This window comes from Hemibagrus wyckioides, linkage group LG01 (assembly GCF_019097595.1).
Source record: "Hemibagrus wyckioides isolate EC202008001 linkage group LG01, SWU_Hwy_1.0, whole genome shotgun sequence".
NCBI lineage: Eukaryota > Metazoa > Chordata > Actinopteri > Siluriformes > Bagridae > Hemibagrus > Hemibagrus wyckioides.
This window is the reverse complement of record NC_080710.1, coordinates 26,417,344-26,435,181: the sequence shown is the minus strand read 5'-3', so window position 1 is coordinate 26,435,181 and position 17,838 is coordinate 26,417,344. Positions and strand designations below refer to the sequence as shown.

The 17,838-nt window shown below is 42.4% G+C and overlaps 1 protein-coding gene across 3 annotated transcripts in view; it reads left to right on the top strand.

Moving 5' to 3' along the window:
* pard3aa (par-3 family cell polarity regulator alpha, a) overlaps window positions 1-17,838 on the top strand; it is a 402,663-nt gene that overhangs the window by 156,247 nt on the left and 228,578 nt on the right. For all 3 annotated transcript variants that reach the window (XM_058401320.1, XM_058401312.1, XM_058401328.1), the window contains exons 4-5: window positions 2,179-2,345; window positions 4,845-4,982. In XM_058401320.1, coding sequence (XP_058257303.1) covers window positions 2,179-2,345; window positions 4,845-4,982 — 305 coding nt within the window. The remainder of the gene's footprint in view (window positions 1-2,178; window positions 2,346-4,844; window positions 4,983-17,838) is intronic.

Below are 17,838 nucleotides of genomic sequence, written 5' to 3'. Positions count from 1 at the left end.
AGGGAAAGATGAAAAGGAGGATGAGGAAAAGGGAATGTCTTCTTTTGCATTTCATTCGGTCTTGATCTGTTGCTGGCTCCGGCACATCTGCTGAAGATTTGACTGTTTCCTGTGTCTCTGCTGGACTTCCCAGCCAGATTCGCTTCATTACAGAGACGGCTTTTGACCGGCCTTGCTTTAAACTGAGAAAAGAAAAAAAAATCTCTCCACAGGATTTCGAGGCATTTTTGCAGATATGACTTTGTCCAAACCAGCCATCTCCTCTCGTTAACGTTCGCCGAAATGTTTTTTTCCCTCCATTTTCAACACCACCCCCAGAACTATTATCTACAATTTCACATCCAGTTCATGCCAGACCATGTTATTATGTGTCTGGAATTAGGGTTTTGTAATGACATTTACCAAGGTCAATGTGTGTAATTGAAATTTGATCTTCTTTTTTTTTTTTTTCCCTTTTCTCCCTAACTCCTACTTTCTGTGTTTGTCTTAGCTGTTTTATAGTGACCCCTCAGTTTAATTCCTTACTTTAATCTAACACATGGGAGGCAGTTAAGCAGGTCTCAGAGGCCCGTCACCTTGATGTGAACTGGACATGAGCTGACCACAGACAGTAGAGAGCGTATTTAAAAATCATTACTGAGTTCTGGAAGTAATTTCAGGCTAATTTCAGACTGCCATGGCTCCTCGGGTGTCATGGTTTTCAGGCAGATCCCAAGGCTATGCATGCTGCTTCTTCAATAGAAGAATCTTATATAACTCGGGATGGCAGCATATGGGTGCGTGCTTGAGTCAAGCAAAGAACGACAACCATATGTTAAGCACTGAAAGATGGCAGGTGGTTGCTGCAGTGTTTTCATGGTACCAGAAGTAGGATCTAGCTCATCTCTGAAGGCCTGCATTCCTGCGCCTCAAAGTCTTGTCATCAGACCCCATTTTTGGCTTCTGATACTAAAAGGCTAGCAATTGTTATGTAATCCTAGCCATGACCCCCAGTCTCGGTCTAGCAGCGTTCATGGACTGTAGATTAGTCCTTCTCTGAGCTGATGTGTCAGTAAGAATAGCCTATTTTCCACTGTATAGCCAAATGGAGAAAAAGCGTTCAGATGGAATTTCCACATGAGCACAGTTAAACCTGTAATGCTTTCAAATTGCTCTCACCACTATTTTTTGTAAGGCATGGTTGGCTAACGGTACTGACACCACACAACTGGTGGGATAGCTTGACATAGGTGTTCACCCTACGTGTAAATGTAGACGCTTGCATTGATTTACTTTCTTAAGTACATGATTTGATTTTCGGTAAATGTTGACCATTAGACTCCAATTCAACCAATTAGATGACTGTTACCTCAGAAGTATCCCTATTTACCACCAGCCATTTAAGGAGGTCACTTTATAAATAGACACATGTAGGGATACATGTAGTACACAGAGTTGACAGATTAGATTCAGTTTGTTGTGAATTTATGGCCATGTTGTAAATATTGAGTCAGATGCACTTCTTTCCAGACACTGTGTCGATATCAAAATCAATTCTGATATTAAATTGAAAATAATTATAACTCCAAAATGGCCTTTGGGTATGTGTGCTCTCTGCACTTGATATTTATGACTAAAAGTTTATGACTCAGGTAATTAAAAAGCTCTGTCTCATTGCTGCTGGACATCGCAGACATGCAGTAAGCAATTTCCTCTGTGGAAAAAGACAGCTTTGTGTGAAAAAGAGCACATCAGTCCCATTGCCTGGCCAGACCTCTCTTACCTGACCCGTAGTTCAAGTCCATTACACCTTATCACTTCTGAGACGTGTGTCTCTATCTTTATTCCTATCCACTGTTTCCATCCTAGTCTGGGTCTCTCTCTGCGGGGTTACAGGCTAAAGCTTGGCTCAAAGATCATCATTGTCGAGGCTCTTTTCTTTAAGCTGTAAGGGGCCAGGCTTTGTGTCTGACATGAGTATACTGCTGCTTTGCCATCCTGTATGAGCGTGGAACTGAAATGTGCTTTCTGCAGGAAACAAAGCAGCCGAGCTGAAGAGCTGTAGGTGGAATCAGCACGGCCTTGTAGGACATGTGCTCCTCTTCTAGTCTGAATGGGATTCCTATTGTGCAGTGAGACAGCTACATATAAGGAGGAAGAATGAGATATTAATCCTCTTTCTGTCTCTCTCTATCTCAGACATGCATCTGCAAGTGAGGCGCAGTAGTGATCCGGCTCTTGTGGGTCTGCCAGAGACTCCACTACAACCAGAGGAGCCTTCCAGGAAGAACCCGACACGCTGGTCCACCACGGCCGGCTTCCTCAAACCCAACGTCACCAGTGGTACCAACAGCTTGGAGCGCAAGGTAAGATCCCACAAAAAACCAGACAAAACCTCATTTATAATGTTGCTTGTTCAAGTTTCACTGAAAAAAACGAGCAAAGGTGCAGGTATCAGGCCTCACGTATAAATCTTTTTATAGTTCTATGTAAACGTTTATGTTGGACAAACCTAACTATAAATTCCCCTCCAGTTTACAGAAGTTTGGGTGACCCCTGGTTTTTCCAAGCTTATAAATTTTAAAGTTGAACACAACCCGAACCCTGAGGTTTTCACCCCCTTTACCTTGACTATCAGTGTATCATGTGTATCAGGTATCATGTGCTGTTCTATAATTTGCTCTTCTGTTTTATTATGTAATAAGTTTCCTCTCACATGGTCAATCTTCAACTAGTTTTTTGACTATTTCTACCCAGCCCAGTCAGATTAACTCACCAGAAGATGACCACGGATTCTTTCCACGTGGAATAGTTTTATCCCTCTTGCCTATAGACTTTATATGTTTGTACTATATACTGTGTTCTGGCTTTGGCTTTACTGTGAACATCTGCAGCCTTACTCATCTTTTCCTCACGACAAACCCTGCCTGCATTGGACAGAAGTTGTGCAATTTGTCTTATAGCGCATTCCTTTATCTCAGCGCTATGCAGAACGGAGAGCGCTCCTTTGTAGTGCTAACGTTTGCTTTGTTGTATGGCTCACTTTGGAGGTCAGTGCCTTTGGCTCCTAATGAATCATAGAGATGCTCCTTCACTTTCTTCTCCCCCGACCCCCCCCACGGCAACAAGTGAAGAAGAGGCCAATTATTCTCTCAAAATGGCCCTCCTTTCTCAGCAATGACAACTCTTCAGTGCCTTAGAAATGGTAATATAGCGAATGAAAGGGTGGAAGCGAAGGCGGAGGGGTGGATGCTGTACTCAGAATGTGACACGGCAGCTTGCGATGAGATTAGCGCGTCTCGCTGTTTTTGCTCGTAATCCTATTTAAAAGCACTCCGCTTGTCTGGGTTCTCTGTAATCCAGCACTGTTCTATCATTTGACTAAGACTGAAGAATTAAGGTGTTTTTACCGTTTTTTTAATACTTTTCAGCAGGGATTGTTTGTGTTTTCGGAAAGTCTGTTTGTGATCGATAATGCCCGACTGTATGTAACACTCTCCTGTAGTGTTTTGATGAAAATAATGGGAGCTTGTGTAACAATGTGAAATGAGAACTTGGATTCACTTTGCTCTGATTTAATGTGCTCCTGATGTCTTTATGATTGAGTCGGTATAGTCTGCTATATCTTTATGGCTCTCTGGGATTTCCTGGATATATACCCCATCCACATATTTCTCATGGAAATCCAGATGTGCTCTATTTAAAGAGGTATCTTTGTGCTTTTCTGGCTCTGTTCTCGGCCAGCTGACTGGCCTTCCATGCATTTATGCCATCACTCTTTGTTTCGCTATGTTGTACCGATCAGTACAGGTCAGGTCCACGTTTTCCTGGATGGTTTTCAGTACTCTTTCAACAGGCTGAAAATGGAGTATGGATACATTCTCTCAGATATGTAGGTATAGGACAGGTATCTGGAGGGTGTCTTGATTAATTAGACAAGACTCACAGCCGTCTTGCAGGAGATGAGAAGTTCTCCCCCCCACCTCTGTTTGAGTGCAAGTAGCAGAGACAATGGATAGCAGATCCACCCTTCTTTTCCACTGATTTATGTTCTCCATGCCTGTGTATTCGTGTCATTTACTATGCCATAAAAATTAATAAGCAGGCATCTTTTATGAGCCCGAGCTCTGGAAAGGACTGGGATGATGATCAGCGGCCATGATGACCCGTTCCTTTACATCCCCGTCTGCTTTTCATTACCACGTGCCCCGGTTAACCATATGGATCGCCTTTCCTCCGCCTTGTGCAGAACTCCTCATGTGGATCGTCTGATTCTATAACCGGAGCCGTTGTTGTTTTTAATGCAGCGACGTCTGTAGCCACGAGCCGCTGTGCTTGGCAGGCTTTCTAGGCCGAGGCCCCCGACGTGTGAGACTAACCTGCTTTATGTCCGTTTGCTCCATACAGCCTGAAAGTGGAGATTCAATTCAAGTGCCTGTGCTTTAGGGCATTTGATTTCCCCTCCAGATGAGATAACACTATAGGCACGGTGTGAATTAGCAGCATGTAATAGAGTTAATTAGCGAGGGAAGGAATGAGTGCGTGTCGGAGACCTGGCTGGAATGAACGCGTCTTTGTAGGGCTCGGATCCAAAAGCTTCCTGGGCCTGCCAATCATAATATTGCTAATAACAGCTCAGCGTGGCGAGTCTGTCATATCCGCGGGTGGCATTACTGTATTCCGTATTTATTAGTTTATGTCAAACGTAGATAATTTCAGCACAGTGGTGGAAATGTTAATTTCTAATATCATGGGCCAGTTAATTAGAATAAGGCTCTGAATGGAGTGTTATTTAGAGATTTGTGAGTGGATTTACTGTAGACGGCATTTCATTATTGTGTGTGTGTGTGTATGTGTTCCTGCAGGTTAAAGGACCAGCTGGGTACCGCAGTCTTCCTCGTGACACAACAGCATGGGCCAACCAGTTCCACCGAGAAGGTGCACGCTCATCCCTCAGTGCCAACCATCCCATGGTGGACCGCTGGCTCGAGCGCCAAGAACAGGTACCAAACTTAATCAGAACTCTTCAGGCCTACTACCACAATGCATCTCCGTGTCCGGAGCGCCGTTCGGTGTCGCTTTCCTCCATAACATCTCAGCTGAGGAGTGTTTGTAACTCCAGTTACATCCCAACAGCTCCGAATGACACTCAACACTTCTAGAAGTTGAGATTACATACCTAGAACAAAATAACACAGAACAACAAAAAATAACGAGACAAAGACCCCTGAAGTACAGGGGACGATTTCTCTGACCTTGTACGAGAGCACCACACTCTCCACACTCTGTATAGTTTTGCGTCGATCAACCCATCTAATAGGCGTCTCTCTGACTCTCGACACACACTTGCTCTCAGCCCCGTCAGTCCTTCAGCAGAGCCGTCTCGAGGTGTGTGGGCGGCGTTTGAAACCCATAAAGGAGCGGAATGAAAAAGGAGAGGTGCGAAAAAGGAGATTGAGTCGTTGGAAGCGCGGAGCACGCTGGAGGGAATTCACTTATTAATTTTCACAATCGATTTTCTCGAGCTGCCAGGATCCATTTCACCCTCTTGTTCCCCTGCTCTTGTTTCCCTGCTCTCACCTGCATGCATTGGCTGCGTGCATTTGTGTGTATTTTTTTTTTTGCTAGAAGAAGCTCTCTTTGGCTCGTGCATCATCATTAAGGCTGTGACATGGCGTGGAGAGAGTCCTGGCTGGATGTAAAGCTGGCTGCCGGCTGGTAGCTCTATTCGGAGAATCAGTCAGTCAAGGCCCGGGCTGGAGCTGACAGTGTAATTTATTTCAGCCATGCTCTGTTACAGAACAGCCTGACCCCCAAACACACACCTCTCGCTCTCTCTTTGAGTTTGGCTCGGTGTCTCAATCTCTCTCTGCCTACCCCAATTTCTCTTTCTTCGTTTCTACTTAGGCAAATAGGCTTTTTAAAATTCAAGTGGAGGCTGGCTTATGCACTGTCGTCGTCCCTCTTGGCTTTCCCCGCATTTATGAGCGATTGCGTTTTTAATGCCATCTACAGTTTAATGTGCCATTACCGTTTTACAGTCGGCTCATGGAGAGTGCAACCCAGCCTTTCCACTTCGGTGAGACTCTACGGTTCAATGTTTCTGTGCTGATTTCTCACAGACCTTTAATTGCCACTTAATTCTATTGACATAATGTTGTGGCCTGTTTTATAGGTTTTGAATAAGCCGCCTCATTAAGTCAATGGCTCTATCTCCTCGCTGCCTGTAGTACACGTTCCGTATACAGCGTAAGAGCTGTTTTAAATGAAAGGGAGAAGAATGATGCTGATGAGATCAAACTTGATTCTAATTATCTACTTGTCTAATTGAAGCTTTGCCGTAAAGTAAGAGAGGGTTTTCGTAGCATGTGTTGGTCTTGATATTCTCTCTTTATTTTCCGTCTGAAGAATCTGTTGACGTTAGAATCGACACTAGAACAACAAACCGTGAATGAAATATCTTCATATTGGTGGGCTAATTAATCACACACACACACACACACACACTCACACTCTCAAGGCCTTTGCACTGAAATGAATGCAATTATCTCATTCCTTTGTTCATAATGACTCGTTTATCCAATCATTTCTGTATTTTGTTCTCCAACTTGTTATTCTGCTCGATAGATTTCTAGTCGCGATCCAGATCACGCTGGCTATGGCTTACCCGAGCTAGGCCACATCACTCCACACTAGAGCTGTTTGCACACAGTGAGCAAACTTCACTGTTCAGGATTTATTTTGGATTTATAGCCGAGGAATGAAGTGTGTCATTATCAACCCGAGTCCCAGATCTTGCCCTAGACTGCCTGGTAAATGCACTCTGAGCGAGGTGCAAATTGTCGCTGTGTAATGGTGAAAATGGTCAACGATGGAACTGCTCAAAAAGCATGGGAAATACGAAGATAGTGTGTTAAATGAAGGCCTTATGACATATAGAATCTCATGTCAGAACATGTGAATAGTGTTCAGAGCAATAAAACGGTGCAGTTTAACTTACTTGCATTTTCCCATACTCCATTTCCATATTTTTCTATACTATTTGGAAAATTGACTCTTTAATGTGTTATTTCTCTGCGCGATGTAGGTAATTGATGTACGTGTTCCCGGACGCTTGTGCTGGGATGCAGGTTCTCAGCTTCACCTTACAAAAGCAGCTCAACTGACAAGCAGTATCAAAAGACAGGAATAAAAAATACAACACACGTCGTCAAAAGTAGATCAATTATCAAGCAAAACTCTGCACCTGCCAACACTGCCTGTAAAATCCAGAGCAACAATCATGGCGCTAATCTACACCTGTTTTTTTTAGGAGGCGGACAAAAAACGCACGGGAAATGGGCCGCCAGCGATTTCCGAAACATTTCCGTTCATGCGAACAGAACGTGTATGGAATAAGTGATCTGTCAGTGCTTTAGCTGATCTTTGTGCAGTCCTCATGTGTGCATTTTGTTTGTAGCTACATGCTTAATTTGTACACAATACATAAGGTTTATGGTACAGGTTGGTATATCTGACACAGAGGGTTCAATACACTGAGTGTAAAAAGTGTTGCACAGATATTCGACCGGTTAAATCATTATCAGCTGACTGGGAAGGAGTGGATAAGCAGGTGTCAGGGGTTATGTTGAAAAGAGGAAAGATGTGTGCACAACACCAGGTCATTACATTACAGGCTGATGGTGGCTCTAAAGTGGTTAAGGGTTGTTGATCAGAAGAACAGGGTTCAAGCCAAGCTGCCACCGGTGGGCCCTTGAGCAAGTCCCTCAACATTTGCTGCTTCAGGGGTGCTGCATCATGGCTGACCCTGCGCTCTGACCCTAATCCCCAAGGATGGGATATGTGAAGAAAGAATTTCACTGTGCAGTAATGTATATGTGCCAAGTAAAGGCTACTTAACGCACATTTTAAGGATGTTGAACATAGTGGTGATGTGAGGATTATGGACAGGAATATGGGCAGAGGGGGTAGAGCATGGGGATACTCTGTGTAATGAGTGTGTAATGGACATAGGTTGACTGTGAAAGCAGCAGGCAGTGAAGCTTTGTGTACTGGCAGGCTCTGAATTGTGTGTGTGTGTGTAAAGAATACAGAATGTGTGTTTGACCATGTTTTCCCATGCAGGGAATAAGACTGAGGAGTTGACCGAAGACTGTTTTCACACTTGCACACACATTTTCTCCTGACCTGAGATCTCTGGCTTTGAGAGTTTGGTTAAGTGTTTAAGATGTTTTCAAACCCTGGTTCGCTGATATAAAAGCACTGATCTCCGGTCCACCTGGAAACTGTTGAACTAGGGTTCGGGCAGCAACACGTGTAAAAGTAATCCGATCCCAGCGGCCAGGCATCAAATAAAGTGATTATTCCATGCTGAACTTGTTACGTTACTTCCCATTTCAGGTTTCACAACGTCAATAAAAGACATGTTGTGGTGTGCAGTGGAAATGGGAGGTCTCCGGTAGACCATTTCCATGGAAATAAAATGTGCTGGTGCAGGATGACTGGGACAAAGTGGATGTTGTAATGCAGACTGATTAAACTTAAGCGGAACGCGAATCAAATAAATCCTCTAAATTAATAGGAACAATGAAATGAAACAGAAACAGCCTTTATTTGTCATATATACATTACTGCACAGTGAAATTCTTTCTTCGCATATCCCATCCTTGGAGGTTGGGGTCAGAGCGCAGGGTCAGCCATGATACGGCGCCCCTGGAGCAGAGAGGGTTAAGGGCCTTGCTCAAGGGCCCAACAGTGGCAACTTGGCGGTGCTGGGGCTTGAACCCCTGATCTTCCGGTCAACGACCCAGAGCCTTAACCACTTGAGCCACCACTGCCCCAAGATTAGAACTGAACAAGATTAGAAATATATATTGTATTACGTTTTCGTTTACTTTTATAGTGTTTTACCGACGCCCTTATCCAGAGCGACTTACAGAAGTGCAAAAATGATATGAAAATGCCCTTAATGCCTTGTCTGTTTTCCTCCATTATGCAGTTCCCACACTGAGACGATTCCTTGTATAGTCAGTCACAGTAAGAGCCCCCAAACTAGTCTAAAACAGCAGGAGGCACATCAGTCGCTCATGTTTCAGCTGCTGTCTCAGTATTTACATATAGATAAAAATCCCAGAAGTAATACATAACTTTGCTGTTTTATTTATTTATTTATTTATTTTTATCCCATCCAAACTTCCATCCAAACACTTACAACTATTGGAGTAATAGATGTTGGAGCTTTCTGAGAAAAACTACTGAGAAGGTGATGGGTTTTCTATCTGCTTTCGAGGACGTCTTTTCCTTATCGAAACTCAAATCCTTACAGAGATAATGATTGAGATGAAACCTGCATGTTTTCTATTGCTCCTAGCAGTTCCTTCTGACTCTGTAGCGTCTCAGGCAGTTTTGTTAGCATTCGCTGTTGCCTAGTTAGTCGCTGTTTCCGCCTCGTTCACAGTTGCGGTTTTTAACTCAACCCACTTTTAACCGTAATCAAGTCACTATTAGTGTTTTAATTGAACAGAACTGAAAATACATGATGCAGTTTCTTAGTTCCTGGTCTGAAACTGTGGGAAGTACTGGAACTGTGTGATTAGTACCAGCTCCGAACCAACACCTTTTGGGGGGTTGTGTCTCGTAGTGATTGTGATATAAAGTGCACAAATGAACTCATGCACAGCCCCTGAATCACAACACTAATGATAAAAATAAATAAATAATTTGGCAGTATGTTAAGGACTTTGGAGGTTCAGCGATGCTGCAAATCATGGTCATGTGACCTTTTTTTAATATTCTGATGAAATTTAAAAATCTTTCTCTCCCTGCCCTTGTCCCAGATTTTTTTTGTTGAAGTGGATGTTTCTTTTTCTGAAAGTGTTGAAAGTGTTGAATGGCAGCCGTGTGTTGTAGCGCGAGTGCGGTGAATGTGTATTGACGTTCGTGTGTGGGCTTGTAGTCAATACTAAGCATCGCAGTCTGGCCTTGACTGAAGTGCTCCAAATGCCTGTTCACCTTGAGTTGTAACAGCACAGTTAAAAAGCCTTATTCATTGAATCCTGAGTGCCAGAACAGTCATTACTTAAACACATAGCCTTGGTAGACATTGACCTGGTTGCTATGCTCTGCCCAGGCAATCCATTATAGAAAGTTTACTTCGGTGGACAGGACCGTAGCAACTTGTGTTAATCAAGGCACTAAAGTGGCAGAGCTGTCAGTCATTCTGATTGCCCAAAGAGGATGATTTTCTCCCCCGTATTTTGTGATGTTCTGATTGGCCTTCGCTCTCCGGCTGGAGCAGTCAGGGAAAGTCAGTCATTTTTTTCCTCAGCCGGGCCTTTTATCATTTAGCGATCAGACAGGAGCCGAGGCTTAACTGCGCCGAGCCGAGCGTGAGTGAGGTAGGTAAGCCAGGAAGAAAAAGAAGAAACGAGACGTGGAAACAGTCCTGGGTTTCGTCCATGAATTGAGCACCTTGTCCAAGCCTTAATTATCTTGATGAAAACAGAACACCAGGCTGTAAGGAGTCTGCTGCTGTTTTGCTTTCCAGCATGAAAGATGAGCCAAAAAGGATTTATTCATTTATTTTAATCTCAGAAATGGAAAGAGATGCCAGGGGTAATTTCGGTGGCTGATTTCATGGTGTCACGTGAAGCATGTGATTTTATTCTTCTTAATGAAAAGGGTGTGTGTGTGTATATGGGTGGAGGGGTTTGGGGAGTTGAGATGTCCAGCAGGTGGGCTGGCTGTCTGGGCCACACAGGCAGAGGGCCATTGGCATGCTGCAGGCTCTAACTGCCCAGTCAAGTGTAATGAGCTCTGTAAGCTCCAACTCACAAACGCAACAGAGCTCAGCTCACTCACACACACACACACACACATACTCTTAGACAAGCTATACATATCTGCAAGATGCATATAGTAACATTAGAGAAATGGTTCATTTACATAATGATCCTTTTTTCCCCCCTAAATTGAGTGTTTTGTCAAATGCTACATTTCCTGATTACATTTTTCCCTTATTCTCCAACATCTATTTTTTTCTTTCGAGTTAACAGAAACTATTTCAATAGCATCTCTCGCTCACGCTATCGGAATAGCCGTTTGCCGCATTAGCCGAACTCTCATCACAGTACTTAACAAGTGCTTCAGAAATAGTACATCTGATGTCTCGTAACTTTTGTCAGAGCTTTCCTGCCATTGTGCGTCATCGGTATCACCATGGCAACGTGTACAAGTGCCTCCGTAACGTCCGTACTTTAGCGTGCAGATGCTTCCGTGATATTAGTTGTCGCGACCTTTTTAAAGTTATGAAAGTTTATAGCAGCGTAGTGAGGGTGATTTTGCCCACGTCACAAACAAACCTTCTAATAGCGTATTACAAATGTTCTAATAGCCCAGAAATCGTGATCTTTAGAAATTCTGGTGATGTAAAGGACCGGTCTGCATCAGGAAGACAGGACATGGATTTATTCTGGAAAAGCACGGCAGATTTCCTCTCAGTTCAAACTTTTCCTCTTAAAGCGACTCGTCTCTGTCTCTGCTATCCGCTCTTTCCATACACCTGTGTCTCTTCTGAAAACAAAAAGCGAAAAATGGTGAAAATCCTCCATTTCTATATTCTATTCAAAGGCTTCCACACACACACACACACACACACACACATAGACACACACACACACACACTCTGATTATTCACAGTGCAAATGGCAGCCCACTAGAGAGAAGCTCCCTCAGAGCAGCCTGTGCTGAAGCCCAGCTTTGCCTACCTTAATTAACTAGCTGCTTTGTTTTTTCGCTGCTAGCAGGCTTGCACAACACACACACGCACACACACACACGCACTCCAATTCCCCCCATTTATCCTTGTAAATGACTGAACCCAATTACGTTTGCAGTTTGTTTTTGTGGAAGTACACTGGCGAGTGTTTAAAAGATGTCAGCCAGCTTCTACACAAACACTCCACTAAATCTCTCTTCTTCCTTCTTGCATCATTTTTTCTCACTCTTTCTCCGTATTTGTCTCATTATTATTCATTTTGTCCACACCTCAGCCGTAGCGGAGCTTCAGCAGACGCTGGATGTACCATGTATCAGCCACCAGTAAAGAATATAAACCACTGGAAAATAGCAAGATTACTTCTAAAGCAGCAGTACAGACTGAGGAGCTGGAGCTGTGTGTGTTAAATAAAACTTACCTCCTTACTGCTTTACCTCATTTCACCGGTCAGTGGAATATTTAAGTGGGGAAAAAAATATGAGAAACATTATTGTTTATTATTATATAACAAATTATTATTGTTGCTCTTGCAGCTTGCTCTGTTCTTTACCAAAAATAGTAATTGATTTTTTTTTTTTTTATCTGGAATTCTATTTATTTATTTATTTTAAAGAAAATTGTAGTAGGTTGCTAAGATTTAGAAATTCAGTCCACTTCATGGGAAAAAAAACAGGTCATTTTTACATAGTCCTGTAGATAAAAAGTTTTTAAAAGTTGAAGCAGTTGAAATTCCTTGAAAAGTTTGTTCTGAAAAATCTGCTCGATCTAATAGTTTCTGCTTTTGTAAAATGTGTTCAGCTTTGTTTAATAGGAAATAGCTCTTCTATTTAATTACAAGGGGTTTGTTTTGGGGCAGGTTTTGTTCAAAATACCCCCCCCCCCCCAATCATCTGATCCACCTCGCCTCCTGTAGCTAGGGATCATTTAGCTGGACACCTTAAACACTTCCGCTTTCCCTAAATCCACTGAACCTTAATGATGCTTTGAATAATCTCACCTGGATACTGTAGACTTGTACCTCACAGGCGTTACTGCTGTAATCATAGTCATAATCTTATGCTGAAATATTGAGCACATTTAACACCACTAGTCTTTTCTCTACGTGACTGTATACTGTAATGATGTATAATCTGTAGAAGCCAACATTTTCTAGGCTAGTTTCTCTTAGGATTTGTTTCTCGGGACCTCTCAGGGAGAGATGTGCTTCTTTGGCTTGCTTGCTCTAAATAAATAAATCTACAGGGTGTCTTGAAAGTACCGAAAAGTATCAAGAAGCACCGTGTCTTCCCTTTCATCCAGTGTTGTTAATGCTGTTTTTCTACCTATGAGGGGAAAAATACTCAGTGTAAATAATTAATAAATCTCCTATATGTAGTTTAACTCTTATTAGTTCCTGTCCTTGAAGCTAAAAAAGAAGCTCAGCCCGTAGTCTGATCTCCACTTTTACTCACGTATCTGCAGTTTTCCTCACCTCCTCTGTGGACACGTCTCCCGCCGCACCTTGGTGTGTGTCCCTGGACGCTGTGTGTGTGTGTCCCTGGACACAGTGTGTATTGCACATGTGGCCCCTGTCTCTCTCTCTCTCTCTCTCTCTCTCTCTGCACCTGCCTGAGGGAGAGTATGACAGGAGGTGGTGAACAGGAGCGGTTCTGCTCCACTGAGCTGCCAGAGCCTTTAACACAGCCTGGTCCTGTTCACTGACCTCCACACCCTTACACACACACACGCAGCCGTGTGTACATGTTTCATACATTGAATATGAAGACTAGCGTGAACTCAAGTGTTGCTATCCATACTTTCCATACGACTGCTCATTGTAGTGACGTGACCCATGACCCACGGTATGGCTGTCCTCATATTAGACTTCACGTCTCATAACCTGCTGACTTTCCCTGTTTTCAAACAGTCAGAGTGTGCTGCGGTCCTTTTCTACAGCAAAACAACAAAACTTCAGTATTGGAAGATAACTTTAAGTTGTTTTTGAAGGAAATGTTTGGGGCAGTTGGATGAAATGGAATTACAGGAAGTTCTTTATTTACTTACTTATTTCCCCTTATTTCATCACTTGCATTATGCACATAATTAAGCTCAAGATGTGTGTTGTTTTTTCCTCCAAGTAATCTCCCCCTTTGGGGAAGCATCTTGTATGTATTTGCAAGCAAACTGTATGTGCAATACGTTTTCACCCACTCTGTGTATGAAATTTAAAAAAAATAGAAAAATACCCACTTGGTGTGTTTTATTTACAGAGGCACCTCGGCATACGAATTTAATTCGTTCTGTAGGTTAGTTCTTAAGGCGTAAATGCGAGGCTAATTTTCCCATAAGACATAATGTAAAAGCAGATAATCCGTTCCAGACAACTAAAAATATTACCAACATTACTAATTTCCAAGGGTCAAGGGTTCTCACAGGAAGTCGTGCCACCAAGCTTGGGCTAAAAATAGAACAGAACACTCACGCCACCAATCTGTCAACAAAAAAAATGCACAAAAAATCACCTAGGTTGGCTTCGCTTGGCTTTCCACTGACGCAGACATGTTTTGAACGGCTCCCGGATGTAGGCACAACTTAGCCAGCGTTCGGTTCGGTTCGTCTGAATGCTGAAAATGCTTCGGATGTCGATGCAAATTTTATGAAATTTTATAATGGAGGGCATTCATATGTCAAGGTTCCACTGTTTTTTTTTCCATCGTCCTCATTTATACTATACCTACATATATTCGTTTTGCTCTTTGAAAGGAATGAACAAAGCCTTCACTTTGAAATTGCAAGAGTTATCACCTTTCAGACCTGAAAAATCTGCTGTGAAGCTTTCCTGCAGTAGGACTAACCATAATGCAGACCACACAATTATATCAAGTAACATTTTTTTTCCCCCTATCCTGGGAAAAATGGCTTCCTTTTTTTCCCCCTTGTTCTGTCTCTAGTTCTCGAGGTGGACTGAGTTCGGCTCTTATCTCATTAGCACAGCAGAAGGACTGACCGGGTTCTCTCAAGGCTTAATTTTCCTGGGAGGCCTGGCTTCATTTATCCTGCTCCGAGAGATAGAGGGAGCGAGATACAACGAGAAAGCCGGAGAGAAATGCAGAAGTACAGTGAGAGACATGGGGAAAGAGAAAATTAAGAAGGTAGGGATGGTTAAGGCTCAGGGAAGAGTAGATAAAGGGGATGAGTGACAGGCATATACAGATAGATGGACAGAGTCGACCTTTAGACTGTTGAAATATGCCAAGGTAAAATAAACTGTGGCGTTTAGCGTGAATAAACAGTGGAAAACCCAACGTAATCCCTAAATGATCAGTATTTTTAAACGATCAAGTCTATCTCCATAGACCCAATGTAAATTTCTCTTGCGTCCGATCACAGCATGCTGTTTTACGAGCTGTTGCGTGAGCCCAGTCATGCCTCTGCGTGTAAGATGAAGTGACGCTGGCCTTTTTCAGTCAGAACCAGTCTGATTTTGGTTATTTTTATCATCCACAAATAGGCAGTTGCCAGGTCTCCAGAATCAAACACAGTGACACTCTGACATTCACTTTCAGATTTCATCCTGCACATTAGAATAAATGAACCAGAAAGGAAACAACAAAATATTGCCCGAGTGGCATGTAGGGCTGAAAATGTCCTTGTAAAACACTTTCCTGCATTGATCAGAAATGTAAATAAATCGTTGCCAAGAGCAGGGAAGAAATCACAAAAATCACCCAAGCATTAGAGAATACAGAGCAGGTGCTAAATAAATGATTACTTAATGATATAAATCACGAGATTAAACAATTTTACTTTTTTTTGTCTCAAAGCACTGCTTCAGCTTCGTTCTTTGGCTCAGTTTAGCAGCTCATGTCTTCAAAAACGGTTTATTTAATATCCTGAGGTCAGGTGGATGATATTTTGGTCCATATCCGAGTCTCATTCCTGTGTTCCGTGCTCATGTCTAACCAAAGAGGAGCTCTGGCCTTTTCAAACACAAGGCTAAACACTGCACAAAGACTAGTAATCTGCATTCTACTGTCCTCCTTTGGGGTTCTCTTCCTCCTTCTTCTTTTTTCTTCCTCTCCTTCCATCCAGAGTTCTCCACTTCATTTTTCCATGTGAGATTACCACTCTTCCACCACCTCATTTTCCTCCAGAATGATTGTGGAGCAAGGGCTTTAGCACTCTATCAGAATATAATAAGACTCTAATTTCCTTTCTTCCAACCTGATCTTCATCTTCTCCCTTCATCATCCTCCTTCATCTTTCTTTTTCCTTCTCTTTTCACTTTCTTCATCCTTCCTGGCCTTCTTATTCTACTTTGTAACCCTTCAACGTATTTCTCTTATTCTTTTCCTCTTCCTCTGTATTTTGTCAACACACCGCACATCAATGGAAAAGTGCCATCTTATTTTTTCCCACACATCACCGCAGCACACTCTGCCTTGCCCATATTTTACCGCTATATTTATTTATTCTCCTCATTTTCCACCCCCCACCCCCCCGCTCTTCTATTTCTATCTGTTACTCTTTGTTTTTCCAGACAGGTGATTATGAGCGTGTTAAGTCCTGATTGGAATTAGCGAGTGTGCTCCGTGCCTGGCTCCTTCGAGTGAGAAATCACTCCGTCAGTGAGAATAATTGAACCTAGGCCTGGGTGCCAGTTCATTACCCACAGATCATAGCAAGCTGGGGCACCTTAACAGGAGACAATAATGACTTTGGGGAATTTGGACTCCCACTGTGGTGCAGTATGCTGGAGTCAAAACAGAGACATGTTGCATGCAACAAAACATGACAATACTGTTTGTGGAAGTCTTATTTAAGCAAGGTCAGGCTGAAAAGGTTGCAGTGAAGGCGTGTGTGGGTGTAGATTTTTGTGTGTGTTTGAGTTTCTGGCTCCTTTGTTGACCAAGTGCTGGAGTAGCCATGTCCAAAACACTCAAGAAGTCCATACACCTATTAGACTAAATACTTTCACCTGATATTTTGCACTGAGCTGGAAAACAGCTCAAACTTGCTGAAAAACTCATCCCTATTGATTCAGGTTTGTTCGTTTTGCATTTTCCCTGCATCTCTTGGCTTCCTTCTTCCTTACTGAGCAGCTCTGATGCGCTCCTCTCTCTCTCTCTCTCTCTCTCTGCTTTTATTGGGTCCATTACAGTCTGGTGCTTTTGATTTGCCTCACCAATGTAATATTCAAAGCAACAGGAGGGGTTCAGCATCCCAACTAAAAGTGAAAGAGCCCCATTTAAACCTAATACAAGCTCTTTACATTCGCATGAAGGGGAAAGAAAAGCAAAAGCAGTCAATCGGGAAGGGTGTTATTGTGACATGCAGGGACAGAGAAGAAGAGGAAGAATGGACCGATGCCGTGGGAAGCGGATTGCGGTGGGCCGCATGGTGGGCTGGTGTGTCGCCTGTAGCCTGATAGATCTGGCTATCCCAGATCCCATCACACGGTTTCTCTCTAGATTAAACACAGTGAATAAATGAATGTGAGTATTACTGCGAACACAAATACTCTCCTTTCTCCTTTCATCACTACAGACACTCTTTTTGGAATTATTCTTCTTATAAGAGAAGAATAAAACACTTGGGGGCTTGATGGTGTAGGAAAACAGTAATGTGGTGTGGTGTGATGTGATGTGGCCATTACTAGCCCAAAGTGGATTATTTTCCAACACCAGAAAACAGGGTTTATTCCTCTAATTTCATAACACTCAAACAATTACAATTTTTTATTCATTATAAAGTATCTATATATTTAATAGTTACATGTGATGTGGGGCATCCAATAAAAATATTATTATTATTATTATTATTTAATTTTTGTTAATTAATTAATCAATTTATTTATTTATTTATTGCCTCTTAAATAATAAAGCAGCTATAAACAGTCACCATTCTCTCTTATTTATTTATTTATTTATTTATTTATTTTTTCTTTCTTGTAAGGCTAAAAAGACTGTGAAGCAAAAATGGTAGAAACCTTCGACTGTTACAAAGCACTAACACTGGAGACTCCTTTCATGAATATTAAATAAGCATCTCCATATCCATATTTCCAACAATTTTCTCCTTTTTGTCAATAAAAACTTCCTACA